The sequence below is a fragment of the Akebia trifoliata genome, chromosome 6 (assembly GCF_017979445.1).
Source record: "Akebia trifoliata isolate Shusen 1 chromosome 6, ASM1797944v1, whole genome shotgun sequence".
Lineage (NCBI taxonomy): Eukaryota > Viridiplantae > Streptophyta > Magnoliopsida > Ranunculales > Lardizabalaceae > Akebia > Akebia trifoliata.
The window spans coordinates 720,460-737,348 of record NC_141380.1 but is presented as its reverse complement, the minus strand read 5'-3'; the positions used below and the strand labels follow the sequence as shown (position 1 = coordinate 737,348).

General features: G+C 35.6%; 2 protein-coding genes across 3 annotated transcripts; both read left to right on the top strand.

The window, feature by feature from the left end:
• Nucleotides 1-1,905: 1,905 nt before the first annotated feature.
• Nucleotides 1,906-5,460, top strand: LOC147399386 (CBL-interacting protein kinase 18-like). Of its 2 annotated transcripts, none has more exons than XM_086444734.1 (2): nt 1,906-2,039; nt 3,549-5,460. In XM_086444734.1, exon 2 carries the CDS (start codon nt 3,889-3,891, stop codon nt 5,206-5,208), a length of 1,320 nt encoding a protein of 439 aa, XP_086300860.1. In that variant the 5' UTR covers nt 1,906-2,039; nt 3,549-3,888; the 3' UTR covers nt 5,209-5,460. The 2 variants fall into 2 exon arrangements, with proteins under 2 accessions (XP_086300860.1, XP_086300859.1); XM_086444733.1 differs by having other exon boundaries at nt 1,908-2,039; nt 3,484-5,460.
• A 6,204-nt stretch (nt 5,461-11,664) lies between these two features.
• Nucleotides 11,665-13,663, top strand: LOC147399385 (adenine/guanine permease AZG1-like). Its single transcript, XM_086444731.1, has 2 exons — nt 11,665-12,919; nt 13,013-13,663. Exons 1-2 carry the CDS (start codon nt 11,809-11,811, stop codon nt 13,537-13,539), a joined length of 1,638 nt encoding a protein of 545 aa, XP_086300857.1. The 5' UTR covers nt 11,665-11,808; the 3' UTR covers nt 13,540-13,663.
• Nucleotides 13,664-16,889: the final 3,226 nt, after the last annotated feature.

The window sequence follows — 16,889 nt, the reverse complement described above, 5'->3', positions numbered from 1 at the left end:
AGTATTATTGACATTGTTGAATTATGGATTTGTTGGTCAACGGTCTTTTTATATCTGTTGCAATACCCTACAAATTCTTTGATTTTGAAAATTCTTGTAGGGGAAAGTGCCCCCAATGTAAATTCGTCACTGCCCAAACACATGACCACTACACCATTAAAATTCATCTTCAACCTCTGCCCATGCCGATGAACCAATGAGATGATGCCATGTGTTAAGTCGGGATATTTGCCAATTAAGAGTGAAAAAAATTTTGTGGGGTCAAACTAAGTGTAGAAAAAAATTTGTGAGAATAATAACAGAAGAATTTGTTATCCACCACGGCTATCTATTGCAATAGCTCATACATCCACCCTGGTCATGTGGTCTGAGAAAACAAGTAAAATCAAAGCACTCAAACTATAGGTAGTTGGTATGGCAGTATCAGCTATCTTTTCAAAAAATTTCAATGTTGGTGGTCTAGTGGTCCTCGATATTTAAAGATGACCAAGGCCAGGTAATGAGATTCCTCGAGAGTCATGAATGGCGACAAACCCTAGCAGCACGTGAAAATTGTCTGAAGAAACGTGACTTAGGACCGTTTGCAAAATGATTAATCCATGTGTTTTCGGATTATCCGAGCCGGTCCGTAGGGTATATGACCCACAAGATAAAACCAACCACATACCAAATTATAAAAGATAGCTGCTATTGGCATACCAACTTTTAATTATCACACCTCATTAAAAATGAAGAGGATAAGTGAATGATGGATAATAATTAAAAGTTTGGTGCGGATAAAAGCTCTCTCAAATTTTTTTGTTTTTTTTTGAGTTTATGATTTTGCATGAACTTAATCATAATTACAAACGTCTACTGAAATTATTTGAACGAGTGTTATAATGTTTTATAATATTAAGATTATAATTTGAATCAAACCTTTGTAATATTTGAAGAGTATAAGTGTCGTGTTGGAGTGACATCAAACTTCTACCTCATATCATACATCTTGACGTGAAAATGGATAGGAATCATAGATATTTTTTCATTTCTATCTCGAAGAAAAACATCTATGGTTCTCATAAACTCACGTTAAGATGGGTGATGTGAGGTACTGTCTTGAGGTTATCTTAAGGAGTTGGCCTAGTGGTACGCCGAGCCTTGATAAGCTCCTCAGGAAGAGTAGGTTTAGTGTTTGAAACGCCACGAAGCTATGAATTTCTTGAGGCCACCCTTTAGAGTTTAGTTGACCCTCGACTCAACCTATTGCATGTTGGACTGTCCGAGGGGGCAGTGCATGTAACCGTGGGATTAGTCACACCCGAAAGTTGGGGATACCCATATGATATCCAAAAAAAAATAGGTACAATCTTGAAGTCACTTCAGCATTATTCAATAAATAATTTAAGAAATAGTGTGCAAGGTCACTATTTCGTGCATTGAATATGACGAAATTTCGGGTTTGTCCAAGTTTGGTATATTGTTTATTTTAATTCTCAAAACATGCATTCATCATTTTTATAATTTAAAAACTTGTGAATTTTTCATTTTTAATATCTATAAATTCATCGATATACCAACGAATTCATTGATTATAAGTGGCAAATTCACTCGAATACATGTTTTAGGAATTAAAATCAACAGTATACCAAAACCGGAATTTGGATATAAGTTGAGCATATTTTCGGAAAGAAACCCAAACTTTGGGTGTATTAAATAAAAGCTGGGGTGCCAATAGCAGTTCTCTTAAAAAATAATAAAATGTGTAAAAATTATAAAATTTTAAATTAAAGCATTTGAAAAGGGAAAATGCTTGTCTCATGACAGATGCTCTCCATCAACGTGACCTTGGAATTGTAAAAGTAAAAGGTGTATCAATCCCGCGAAGATTGTGCTAATCTCGAGAAAATCTGTGTAATTCCTCAAATCCTAATTGTTATGTTGACGAGACAGTCAAGCGGTGGTTTGAGGCTATAAATATCTTTAAAAAGAAAAAGTGGAATTTAGAAAGATTATTCTCTGTATCTCCTCGACACCATTCGACGTTCTTCTCTAGAAAGGTGAGTTGAATTTTATAAGATCAGTTTTGAATATTTTTGTTGAATCTTATTCGATCCTGATTCATTTCATTGTTTATTTTACTTTGTTAGATTGTAAATCTTGTCGAATATTTAGAGAAATTCTGGTTTTTTTTTTTAATTTATATATTTAGGTTTGCTCTGAATGAATTTCTTGTTTCGGATGATGTTTGCGTCTCCTTTTCTAGATAATTTCTTAATTTATATATGAATCTGTGATTTCTTTGTTTTAGATCTTCATCAAGGTTGAATTAATGTTTTTGTTATGTAAAATGAAGGTCTAATATTGTTAAATCTGATGTATTTTGGTTCGAATTTTCTTTTTTTACTACTTTGTGTTGGTGATTCCTTATCGCGATCATGTTCTTGATAGGTTATAAGGTTATGAAATCCTGATCATTTGGCATATGAGTTGTGTTTGCAATTCTCCCCCCCTTCCCCCTCCCCCCAAAAAAAAAGAAAAAAAAAAAACTTTACTTGGTCGGTGAACCCTCGCACAAAACATAGTAGGGGAAGAAAAGAGAGAACACGGAAATTTGTTGACTGGGTTTGCCGCAAGTTTGACATGGCTTTGGAAGGCCAATTCACTATTCTCGATTATATTACAACACTCTTTATATATAGCTCTTATGTAATTAATCCCAAATAATAAAAGATTGTAACTGCCCCCGCTTTCAATATATAGCTCTTACCAATGAACTTAAATTCAAATTTTACTTCATCAATTATCGTGCCATATGGCATCTTGATGGTGCATGTGCCAATCTCGGATCACACACTAGATTGAACTTGGAGTACTCATTTGACCAATCATATGTCCAGCCTAGGTTAAATACAATTCCCATACAAGAGCCTCTCTCAGAGGTGGAGCACAGTGTAATCGTGATTCGCCTCCGAGAATACCAAGTTTTCGTTGCAAGAAAGTAATTGGAATATGGAGTGACAATAATGATGACAACGACAATGGTTGATGCTTTGGTTAGTTCTTTGATTTAGAGCTTGTTGTTTGGACTTTGGATTATCTATTGAGTTAAATATGTTAAATTGCGAGTTTTTTTTTTTAAACCTTTAATTCCAAATTGTTACATTTAGCTCTTTACATTTTATCATTTTTTACTGTAATGGTTAAAGATACGTGCAGTTTTTTATATCAAACGAAAATCAATTTCTTTACCCATCTAAGTTTCAAAATCAACCCATTGGTGAAAGTAAATCAAATTCTTGTGTGTTACAGAATTTTCTTACTCTTACATTCTACTTCTAGAGGATACAAGATCTTTTATAAATTTTATAGCCATATGAACTCTTGTTAAGTACCAAAGAACAGATGGTTGACATAATGCAATGTAACTTTGAAATCGTGTGTTCAAGTCTAGCTAAGCCACCAAAAAAGTAGAAAACATTGATCTTCTGTTTCTGCTTTCAGGTTCTTTATGTTTGTGGAATATTACGTTAAAAGGTCTGACTTCTACTCCTTTCCAATTTATTCAGCATTCTACAGACGTTCATTGAAAGACAAAAGCCAGGGAATGCTGAAAGATGTGTTTGAGCGCGAAGGATTCCTTCTCTGAGGCCAATGAGTTTTTAGCTCCATTTGAGCTCCATTTAATTTTCCTTGATGAGATTGGACATATAACTCACAGTCCATCCCTGTTTTTTGCCGGGGTTCACAATGGGGCTACAAGTTATAAGAAGAGTTTCGTGTTAAAACACGATAACGTTGAAGACGGTTGAATTTTCCTTCGTATTAGAAGCTCCTGCCCAATAAATAGTCTTTACTAATAGGAGGAGATCACAGCATATTATTGTATATTAGGTTTCGTTAATTGGAATGGAAAATAAAGGAAGTGTGTTGATGCAAAGGTATGAGTTAGGGAGATTATTAGGGCAAGGAACCTTTGCTAAGGTGTACTATGCAAGGAACCTTAAATCTGGCCAAAGTGTGGCCATTAAGGTAATTGACAAAGAAAAGGTCTTAAAGGTTGGGTTGACTGATCAGATCAAACGAGAGATTTCTGTAATGAGGCTTGTTAAACACCCAAACGTCTTGCAATTTTACGAGGTAATGGCTACCAAGAGCAAAATTTATTTTGTCATGCAATATGCTAAAGGCGGTGAGCTTTTTAACAAGGTGTCCAAAGGCAAGCTTAAGGAGGACGTTGCACGGAAATACTTTCAGCGGCTTCTCAGTGCTGTTGATTTTTGCCATAGTAGAGGTGTTTATCACCGAGACCTGAAACCCGAAAACTTACTATTAGATGAGAATGGGAACCTTAAGATTTCAGATTTTGGGTTGAGTGCCTTGGCTGAATCTAAACGTCAAGACGGATTACTCCACACAACTTGTGGGACCCCTGCTTATGTTGCTCCTGAAGTGATCAATAGAAAAGGATATGATGGAGCTAAAGCTGACATTTGGTCTTGTGGGGTGATTTTATTTGTTTTATTGGCTGGTTATCTCCCATTCCATGAGTCAAATCTGATGGAGATGTATAGGAAGATCAATAAAGGAGAATACAAAAGCCCAAATTGGTTCCCGCTGGAAGTACGCAGGCTTTTGTTGAAGATCTTGGATCCAAACCCAAAAACTAGGATTTCCATTGCAAAGATCATGGAAAATTCTTGGTTTAAGAAGGGCTTCGTTCCGAAATCAAGCATAACTGAAACAGAAAACAAGGAATTGCGTCCCCTGTGTCCTGACACAGTTTTCGGTCTTTGTGAGAGTAGCAGTGTTGCTGAGACAAAGCAAGAGCTATTGAAATCATCTAACTTGAATGCTTTTGATATAATATCCCTTTCAGTGGGATTTGACCTGTCTGGTTTGTTCGAGGAAAATGGTAACAGGAGGGAAGTGCGATTCACGTCTAGGCAACCTGCCTCAACCATCATATCAAAGATGGAAGATATTGCTAAGTGTCTTAAGATGAAAGTGAATAAGAAGGATGGAGGCTTTATGAAATTGGAGGCATTGAACGAAGGGAAAAAAGGTGTGTTGTGTATCAATGCAGAGATCTTTGAAGTTACACCGTGTTTTCATTTGGTAGAGTTGAAGAAGTCCAGTGGTGATACCTTGGAGTATGAGAATATCTTGAAAAAAGATATAAGACCATCTCTCAAGGACATTGTCTGGGCTTGGCCAGGTGATCAATAGATATCGTATTAAAAGCAATTATAACAGTTCTTGAATGTGCTCTCACAGCCTTTCTTTGCATCTTAGGTACTCTTTTAGGGAACACCACATGAAGTTATATTTATAACTTCTCCTTTATATATTATTTGTATTTTTTATTTTATTTTATTTTTAATGTTATGGTGTATGTGCTTTATGTTTGCATGATGAAGGTCTAACTGTTATTGCACTTTGTGGATCTTAATGAATTATCTTGCCATCTTATTTACTATATTTTCTGATGTCTTAGTTCTCGTTTTTGTTTGGTTGTGTTGCATTTCATTGTTCTCTCATGCTATTCCTAGCTAGTTTTGATATCTGAAAATACATTTGAGCCCAAACACTACTTTGTTTTTGATAAAAAAGATCGTATCTATCATATTGATTTAATTTAGTGGGTTCTAATTGGCAGATTTTAGGCTTTGAGTTACAGACATCATTGTATGCTAGTGTTTTTGTCACTCTTCATGAATCTGAAATGAATTTGCAATGAACAATTAAAATTGGAAATAAATAGAATTACAAAATTAATTTCTATTTTAAACATGAACTTCAATCCAATTGCGCTACAACAGAAACAAAGATAATCATAACATACAGTTCACATTTTTTTCTGTTGGTTTTAAGATTTCCTTCCTGGGGATCATTTAGATCTGCATAGCATGAACCTTAACCAAGGAAAATGAGGGGGGGAAAGAAGAAGAAACGAGAACGAAATCAGAGATTTTTAAGTGAAGTGGATATTTTTTAGAGGGACAAACTGCAAATTTGATATGCAGCACAAGATCTACCAAACAAGACATTGGAATTCTACCAAACATCTACAAATTAACTTTTGATTGTCGGCCAGCCCAATTGTTCCATCTTCAACATGATCTAATCTCAATGACATTGGAAACATTACCAACCGTTATATAAACATTATTGGGATTGGGATTGGGATCGGTATCATCACTCATTTTATCACCGATTTTTAATGAAACTATATCAACTAGTCAACAGCCAATAACATAAAACCAAAGTACGAGGCACCACCAATGACCACAACACAACACAGCACAAAGTAACCAAACTACTAAAATACGCCCGCAGCTATTGTAAGATCTCAAACTTCAAACTGCACGAGGCCTTTCTAATCCCTTATTTGCTACAAATACAGTTCCTTGGTCCATTGAAAGATTGTCGAGAAATGAGGAAACATGTGTTCAGCGACTGATGAAACAAAACTGGATTACTAGTAAGAGTAACTCCAACCGGTCTTCAAAACTCTAAATATAGATATGGAGACTTCCGAACCAAATTCCAACTGGTCTTCTATAGAAGTTACTCCATCTTTATCACTATTCAGTCGATAAAATCTTAAACATATTTAGAGTAAAAGAGTTAAAGAAACACCTTCTAAAAATGCAAAGACTCGAAGTCGTGATTTTTGTTCTTCTTTTGAATAATGTTGAAGTGACGTAAAGATTGTACCTCATATCGCACATCTTGACGTGAAAGTGTGTAGGGACCATAGATGCTTTCATCAAGATACGAGTCAAAAGCATCTATGGTTCCTACACACTTTCACGTCAAGATGGACGATATGAGGTACAATCATGAGGTCACTCCAGCATGACTCTTTTCATTTTTCAATAGACAAATAAGGAAGTAGGCCAGCCTATCTTCAACTTCTCGTCTTCTTGAAGTTGGAGCTTCCGTATCACAAAGGGTTGACATGTAAAAGTATTTTTAGGTGCAACACAAGGTCTTCTTATGAGGTCACCCAGCATGCATCTTCTATAGAGTTATTATATTATGATGATACTTTCGTATATCAACCCATCGTTGGACAAATTGCCTTAGATATAGCTTCTTCTCTTTTTTTCAGTCTGAGCAAGTACAAGTATTAGTAACGTTGCAAAATTGTTTATCAAGTCTCAACAATTTTCTCTACTTTTTCTCGGCAAACTGATGGATAGAAAACAAGTTTAAATAGATTAAAGAGTTTCAACATAATGGATTTTTTTGGAGAAAAATCAAGGATTTTAAAAGACTCTAAAAGATATTAATTGATTTTGAGACCCTTGGACACCAAAAGTGACTCACAGACCAATTGATAGGTGGACCATGTGTATGGTAATCCCAGATGTTCATTTATTTTATACAAGAAAATGCTGAACTGACTTCTTTCAACACTGCACTGACATGGCTGTGTGTAGAGAATCATGGATTTTTTTTTCTTGTATCTCAAGGAAAAATCTATGATTCTAATATAAAATTCCCAGCTTGATTTTTTACTAAATGAGTAAATGGTGAGAGTGGGGTGGGGGGAATTGCAGGTTAGAGAATCATTTGCGTGGTCCTAAGGAGATTCCAAATAATCGGTTGGCTTTAGCTTTAATAGGAAGGTGAAGAGCTCAAAAATCAAAATAGAATATGGGCTTTTTAAAGTTTAGGTATAGAGAATCTACTTCACTTTCTCATATATTTTTATTTTTTTCAATTATTTGTTAGCAACTTTAGCTTTGAAGATAAATAAGTAAATGTGTGGTGAAAGAAAAGTCACGGGTTTCACTTATGCAAAAGAGGAAAAGTGCATGAGATCTGTGGTGTATTTCATCTGTAATCCTTAAAAATGGGTCCACTCCTCAAAATTACTTTAATTACTCCAAATGCCACGTCCACAGCGGAAGCGTCATGCCCACGCTTTTCTCTACGAAGTAATTTCTACATTCGACTAACAATCTTCTTATGTATGGGACTTAATTAGGATCGATGTAGTGATTTTCTAGCTATAATGATCGTGTTTAAAATAGTTCAACCTTAAGATTCTCTCTCCTTCTAGGTTCAAATGTCAAGAACAAGATAGGATTTTTGGGGCATAAAAAAGATGATGGAATTTTAGGTTTAAAAAGAAAAAATCAAGGACTTGTTATAAAGATGTTGAAGATGATGGATTGAAAAAGGGGTTTAATTGTTCAAAAATAATTTCAGATTTTCAAGAACCTAAGGATTACAGATTTTTGGGATATAGTTAAAGAGGTAGTTTATAAGAGATTTACGATGAAAGCATTTAGATCATTTTTTATTTATCTTTTGTAGATGGTGCAAAATGAATTATAAGGGGCATTAAGTCATCTTAATTAACTATAACAAAAGAATAAGATCAAGAGGACTTCTCTATAAATAATAATTTAGGCCAACAAAGAAAGGGGTTGACCAAGCGATGCACTTCAGTTGCAGATGCGAGACGAACAAGCAATCTCACAATCGATACAATCTAGAAGACGTAGGCTCTTCTGTCCATACGAAGGTAACAAAACAAATAATTGGATTCAAGAAAGAAAGCTTGTGACTCCCTTTCGACGCTTTCAAGTCGAGTGTAGCGAAGGGTCAATGTAATTGAACTCGCGGACAAAGATTTTCATCCATGTCGACCCTCCGAAGCTAGAACCACCGAACCAGTCGAGAATCCAAAGGAAGCAAAACTAGGGAACCCTAATTTGGGTCTCTCTCTCTTATCTCTTTTCTCTTGGAGGAAACCTTTCCTCTTACTAGGGGTCTTTCCCTTTAATCTGAGAAGTCACCATCTTCCCTCTGATAATGATCATCTCCATTTATATCACAAAAAACCTTATCCTCCAGTTACGCCCTTTACATCTTTCAATGTAAACGGGTAGGCATATGGGTGCTAATAAGTACTCATATAATCATAACCAGACCAAAATCGGAATTGAAAACCCCAATTTGAGACTCTTTATTTCAATATCCGAGTTGAGTTGATTCTAAAAGGAACTTAATGGATAGGAATTTGTACCAATTCAGTTCTATTCGGGTACCGAGACCTATTTATTTTATGCTTTTTTTATATATATATAAATGGTTGAGTGCTTTCGTTCCCTTTTTAGATTAATGTGGTGTAAAGTTTTTCCAACTTTCATATAGATTGTGTATCTTAATTTAAAATGTTCATCTTTTTCTAAAAGTTTGTTACGTTTTAAAGAAAATGTGAATTTTAATATTTAAAATAAAAAAAAAGTTAATTCATATCTTTAGTCGAACATATTGCAGTTTTGTTGTTGATATTTTTATAGATGATGTGGCAGGTTTTGGGTTTTTTTTTTTTTTTTTTTTTCAGAAAAGTTTTGCAATAATTTGAAAAAGATATGTTCATGTATCTATGATTTAAAATATATATATTAAAAAAAAAAAATAGCACGTAAAAAGATAAAGTACTACTATAACTTGCGATATTTTTTTAATCTTATCTAACTTTTAGAATTGGAATCAATTCAAACCTAATTGTGACTTTTGGTGATTTTGATTCTAAGTACCTAAGGAACAAAGTCAGAATCGATCCATCGACACCCCTTGATGAGTGTATCTAAATCTAGCTAAGTATTTTACATATTGAGAGAGAGTTTTAACAAAAGAAAAATGTTGCAAGTAAGAGAGTATCACTTGATGGATGTTAAGCAAATGGGGGGAAGGTGGGGACAGGGTGTTCCTACAAAAGACGGATATTTCTTAAGGTTTGAATCATTTTATAAATTGGAGCTAAACAATGGAGTAGTTTTGAAACTCAACTTGCACCACCCATTTATCTTCTTTCCACTTAGAAATTGAAAAAGCTTTATCCCATTTTCTCACACAATATGAACCAACCCGTACCATAGTTTTAAACCACCTCAAGTGACTCGAATCAATTGAATTTTGAGTTAACTCATTCTCTATCGAAAATTCATCCAAGCTAGTTGGAAAAAAATTGTTTATTTGGCTCAGCCTAGTCAACTCACAAGTCACCAAGTTAGACTCATCCAAGTCGAGTAGAGTTTTCATAACTTATAGTTTGTCCTATACAATGCACTATGATTTTGACCCAAATCCACCTCACCTCATTTGAGAGAGAGAGAGAGGGAGAGACATAGGGGTACAATGCATTGTGATTTTGACTTAAATCCACCTCATGTGAGAGAGAAAGAAGGGGAGAGAGAGACATCATGGTTACATGGGTCATTAATTTGTTTATCTTTTTGCCAAATCAAGTTGGTTTGGTAAGAATCCTCGTTACATGTTACATGATTAAAGTAAAATAGCCATGCAAACTCAGGGTTTCACAGCTGTATAAACAAGGGACACAATATCCAAGGGTTCCACCCAAAAGATCTCCTTTTACACTAGAGGTGAGAAATTTTTCAGCCTATTTTATTTCTGGAAGAAAGGCCTCTTAATTTTTAACTAAAGAAGGACTTGTTATTTAATTAAGGGAGCCCAATTAAATAGGAGCTTTTGAAAAAGAGTTTGAAGGATATTCAAAATCGTGCCAATAGTAGTCATGGGTATTTTATTTTGTGTGCCCACACTTTGGTTATTGAAGTTACATGCAACTTGACAATATTCTGTGTATCTTCACAAAAGTGAAAATCTCACGTCAATACATTAAATCATCTATGTGGTTGATGTAATGAAAATAACATGTTTTACAATCGAGGATCTCAAGAAAATGTATATATAACTTTTTAAGATAAGAACATGGACAATTGATAATATCAAAAAATTATATTTTGTCAAATTTACTATTAACTTGATCATCAGAATGTAATTAAAATATCATCGTGAAATCAAGAATTTAGAAAATATGATGGAATAAAAAGATAAAAGAGCAAGGATCAAACAAATAACTCATTCTTCTTAATTCATTGATTAAATAATAAAATCAATTTGATCTCTCTCTATTACTTTTTCGTCAACTTATCTAACAAATAAGATTTTTTTTAAAATAATTTTTTAGACTTTAAGCTTCTGCTTCTCTTAGACATAGAATCCTAAAGCAGAAGTTGAAATCGATAACAAAGAGATCCTAAGAGTATGGACGAAAAAACCCCATGATGTAAATTAAAATAAATGTGCCACATTGTGGCATTTACAAAGAGATTAATTAAAAAAAGTATTTTGAAAAAGTATACTGAAATACAACATGCTTTTCTTGCGATTTATACTATTATTTTTTGAGTCGTGCAGGGATGACACAAAGGTGACAAAATGATGGATCACGCATGTTAAAGTAAATGCTTTTACCCGAGATACGAGTAAAAAAGCATCTATGGTTATGTGAGCACCACCACATCATTTTTGTCATCTGTGTGAGATCAAGAATTTATATATTTTGTTGTTGTTGTTGTTATGGAATGCTTTTATACTTTTAATATAAATTAGAGCTGGAATGATACAAAAGTGATAAAATAATGTGGTGTCGCACGCACACATTACCGTAGATGATTTTTTCGTGAGATATGAGTAAAAAACATCTACGGTTATGTGCATCCCATTACACCATTTTGGCACCTTTGTCTCTATGTTTGTGTCATTCCAGTATTTTCCTATAAATTATTATTAATCCGAAATGTTGAGCACGCACTGCATTGATAACGTTGATTAATTGTTGAATCACCAATAAGGAATCGAAATAGTGAAATACTGACATCTTGCCACCTGTTCCCTCTTTCAGATTCTCTCTCTCGCTCTTGCGCGCGCATATACATACGCACACACACTCTTTAAAAATCCCAAAACTCAGGAAAATCGACAGCCTCTCTCATCATGGAGACTCTCACACCCCCAAATCCTTCCCTCACGACTCGACTCAACTCATTTGTTGCCAATAGCCGAGTCGGTAAACATTTCAAACTCACCGATCGTAACTCAACCTTCACAACCGAACTCCGTGCTGGCACCACTACTTTTCTCACCATGGCTTACATCCTTGCCGTCAACGCCAGCATCCTCACTGACTCCGGTGGCCCATGCTCCGTCTCCGATTGCACTCATATCTGTAACGTCCCCTCCATATCCATAACAAACTGCTCTGGTACCTCCCCTAACGGCATCCCCCTCAAACTCGTTCAACCCGACGATTCATGCAAGTTCAACCCAATCAACCCGGGTTACACAGCCTGCCTCGAAAGAACCCGTAAAGACCTCATCGTTGCCACCATAGCTTCGTCTCTCATAGGCTGTTTGATTATGGGCGCCTTAGCTAATCTCCCATTAGCCTTGGCTCCTGGTATGGGCACCAACGCTTACTTCGCGTACACAGTCGTTGGGTTTCATGGCTCAGGAAACGTCCCTTACAAGAGCGCTCTCGCAGCTGTTTTCATCGAAGGGTTTATATTTCTCTTAATTTCCGCAATTGGGTTACGAGCCAAACTCGCCAAACTCGTTCCCAAACCTGTTCGAGTCTCTTCATCAGCTGGAATCGGTTTATTTCTCGCCTTTATTGGGTTACAAAACAACCAAGGTATCGGACTCATAGGTTACAGCTCATCCACACTCGTGACTCTCGCTGCTTGTCCAAGATCATCACGAGCTTCTCTCGCACCCGTTATAACGGCATCTAACGGAACTGTCAGTCTATTACCAGGCGGTACCGTATCGGGCGATATTTTTTGCTTGCATGATCGAATGGAGAGTCCAACTTTTTGGCTTGGTATCGTTGGTTTCATAATAATCGCCTACTGCTTAGTAAAGAACGTAAAAGGTGCTATGATATACGGTATCGTATTCGTAACGGTTGTTTCTTGGTTTCGTAACTCACGTGTAACGGTTTTTCCGAAAACGGAATCGGGTGAGTCAGCGTATCGGTACTTTAAGAAGGTAGTTGACGTGCACAAGATAGGGAATACGGCAGGAGCGTTGAGTTTCAAGGATATTGGTGAGGGGTATTTTTGGGAATCTCTAATAACATTTTTATACGTAGATATACTTGATACTACGGGGGCACTTTATTCGATGGCTCGCTTCGCAGGATTCACTGATGTGAACGGTGATTTCGAGGGTCAATATTTTGCATTTATATCTGATGCTGCGTCAATCATGGTGGGGTCACTTCTTGGAACGTCTCCAGTAACGACGTTTATTGAGTCATCCACAGGGATAAGGGAGGGTGGACGGACTGGTTTAACGGCGCTAACGGTATCAGGCTACTTTTTTTTGGCATTTTTCTTTACGCCTTTGTTGGCATCGATTCCAGCGTGGGCAGTAGGACCACCGTTGATATTAGTTGGTGTTTTGATGATGAGATGTGTGGTGGAGATTGAATGGAATGATATGAGGCAAGCGATCCCAGCGTTTGTGACGTTGATATTAATGCCTTTAACTTACTCTATCGCGTATGGGTTGATTGGTGGGATTGGAACTTTCATTGTGTTGCATCTTTGGGATTGGGGGGAGGAGTTGTTGGGAAATTTTGGGTTTCGAAAGGGGGTTTCAGGTAATAATATAGTTGTTGAAGGGGCTAACAGGAATGACAAGATACACGAAGTTGAAGTTTAGGATAAGTAAGCTAATATTTTAATCTTCTTTATTTTTCATTTTCTCCAATTGGGGTTGTTGAAGAGTGATGTAAATATAATCTTTTTTTTTTTTTTAAATACAAAGGAAAAGAGTTGTAATGCTCTTCAGGTTTTATTTTGTTACTCTTCAAAAAAGAAAAGAAAATATATTTTTAGACTCGTATAAGTTAAAAAATGGGTTAATTGCTATTGTTTGTAGGGCTAACAATGGATTGGTTCGGTATCGAATTAGTGTCACTCCGATCTGAATTGATCCAAATATTTTTAAGGATTTACATAATCAAATCCTAATTTACTAATGAATATGTGAACCGAATCTGATTCATTTCATTTTATTTTTAATTCGAAATCAATCCGAACACATGCCTTATTTTAAATTACTAATGTTTAAAAAAAAATTAAAATCCACTTTTCTAGTGTAGATATTAAGAGAAATCAAAAAGACTAAAACGTTTTATCTATTTATATTTATTTAAAATTACGAATAAAACAAAATTATTGAAATATGTTTGGATTGAATCGGGATAGATTTGAATCTAATCCGAAATTATTTTAAATCTAAGATTTCAATTCAAATCCAATCTAAAAATCCAATTTTTCATATTTTTCGGATCAGATCGAACCAATTCAGGCATCAGGTACATTTCAGATTTGCCAGCCCTGACTCCACGAGACATGTGGGCATAACTGAGTGACATGAGGCCTAACAAAAGAAGAATAATTTGAGGGCAGGTCAGAAGTCAGATCATCATCACCATTTTAATAGGCTGCACCAGATATTTTCTGATGTTTAATTAAGTCGAGAGGGTTTAGGGAGGAGGATGGGTCTTATTGATCCCAGACCGTTGGATGGTCCTTGAGTTCCTCCAATCACTACATCTAGGACTATTAAATGGTGTAGATGTAGGGATGAGATGCATCCAGCCTGATAGCAATCATTTTATCTTGGACTATTAATTATTGATTATTAATTATTTGGCGAGGGCCACTTTGTTTAGGGAGAAAGATGGACCCACGTACGCAGAGAATGGTTCGGGGTGAGAGGCACTTTTCTCCAAAAAGAAGAGGTGAGAGAGTGTGGTCTTTGTGGACTCCCAGGATGGTGGACTACAGACCCACTCACATGTTCGACCTTTTTCTGCGATTCTTCTTTCTACAATAATCGGCTAGTTTTAAAATTTGAAGTGTCTCCAACACTACTTACTTGGTTAAAATCAGTCTTCGTAGGGAGAAATTGTGATTTGTATGACCTAATTTAAGTTGTTTTTTTTTTTTTTTTTTTAATCTTGAATATTGTGTATCGGTTGAAGCATTGTAATCGGGTGAACCATGTGTGCTTTGCATCACTTATTTCCATGTTCCCAATGATTAGTCCTGACTTGACATCTTTTGGTGGGCATGAACATCCCATTATGAACCAATATGTCAATCTTACCTTACTCTCCCTCTGATTATCATCAACCTTTTAAAAGGTAGATATCTTACAATTGCTAAAAACAGGAGCAAAATTTCTCTCTCCTCATCAAAAATAGTTAAACTCTTACTTGGATGGATCTTCTTCAATTATCAAAACCTCTTGTTTGTGATTTGTATTTGCTAGGGTAGGTAAAATCCGATATGGAATCCAAGTTTAATTAAAACCAGTTTTATTTAAAAGAATTTGATTGTCAATCCAAGTGAACTGCCAATTTAATTATGCGAACGAACTAAAATGATACAATATTTTTTTTAGGATAAGATATGAACTAATGGGATGGTCGTGGTTAGATTTCTACTGCAAAGATTACTAAAATTGCTCTGATCGTGTAACCAGGTAATTGAATTTCTTTTGGTTGGGTCATTGATTTGCTTATTAAATATATTTTAGCTTAATGATTGATGATCATGAAGCCTTATCCCCGAAGTTCTGGGTTGGTTAATGATAAGAGGATAGTTATCCATGAAGATTCTCAATTCGATGGAGATGGCTTGGGACGCATTGTCATGCAAACTCACCTATGGCATCAACTCAAAATGTTGATGCGTAAATGTGTATGAAAGAATGGTTTCAAAATTAAATTGAAACATAACTGACTGACTGATTATTCTGTTGTTACGTCGTAACCAATGTGGTAGGTTCTATCTAATCCCGACCCACTTTTCCTATCAAACATAATCCCAAAAAGATGTTTAACTAGAACATATTCTTTCAAGGACCAGACGCAAACGTAACGTGGTGTGTTCTGATCTAAATGTCACAATTTCTTTGTTTCTTTTTTGCTTTTGTGGTGGTTCTTGCTGACAAATAGGAACACACGTGGGGTTGTTAATGGGGCACGTCGAGGGAGGAGATGAGATTAGTTCTAAACACGTGTGAAATTGGCATATCCCCATACTTCACATATTAAAATAGTACAAAAACAAAGTTTAAGAATAATTATAGATCTTGAAATTCCATAACAAGATTCCTCTTCATTCTTTGTAAACTACAGTATTATTCCTTCATTTGCCAGCTAGTATGTTTCTTATAAAGCATAGGAGATTCGATCGTTGGCGTTTGGTTGCAAAGGTAATGTTACTTTATATAACTTAAGCATTGGATCAGTAATCGTTGAGAATTTTAGAGAATTTGGACAAAAAGTCTGATTCCCTTAAGTTATATCTTATAATGGATTAAGGCTAGAATTATGGTGGTGCTTGTTAATTCTTCGAATCTGATAAAGTTTGTGAATGAGACAGTTGCAACACTCAAAAGAGACCTGGAAATGGCTGAGCCCACGATGGAACCTACTTTTGGGTATAAATATAATTTTATTAATCATTAATATGTCTGGGTCCCAAGCTTATACCAACTTAGAATTTTTTTTTTAAATGCAATTTTCTTGGCATCTACAGATTTGGCTGAATTTGAGAGGGAGAATTAGAGCATAGGATGTATCATAATAGAGTCCTAATAATATGATTCACCAGGTGGCATACTCAATCGACTTCCTGACGTGGACAAGTTCGGGAGCTGTAGGTTTGTACGCCTCAAGATACATGCTTCCCTCAGGATACACTTTTTATGGGGAAGGGAAATCATGTATCTCGAGGGGTAGATATCTACGGTTCCCAAATTTGTCATGTCAGGGAGTCGATTGAGTATGCCACCTGACGAGTCATATTATCACACGACTCATCATAATATGTTGCATGTGATAACAAGTGTCATCTGTGTTTCTAGTATTAATGGGAGATTGATTTGAATCAATTATGGTACTAAATTAAAATAATAATCAAATTAATGTGTATTTCATTAACTTGCTCAAATCAGAGTCAACTCATGAATTATTGAGTTGATTTGAATTGATA

Excerpts from the sequence above, each read along its gene's own strand:
- LOC147399386 (XM_086444734.1), top strand. The coding sequence starts at position 3,889 with ATGGAAAATAAAGGAAGTGTGTTGATGCAAAGGTATGAGTTAGGGAGA.
- LOC147399385 (XM_086444731.1), top strand. The coding sequence starts at position 11,809 with ATGGAGACTCTCACACCCCCAAATCCTTCCCTCACGACTCGACTCAAC. Across the intron at positions 12,920-13,012 it reads GTTGAGTTTCAAGGATATTG|GATTCACTGATGTGAACGGT; the intron begins GTGAGGGGTATT and ends CTCGCTTCGCAG.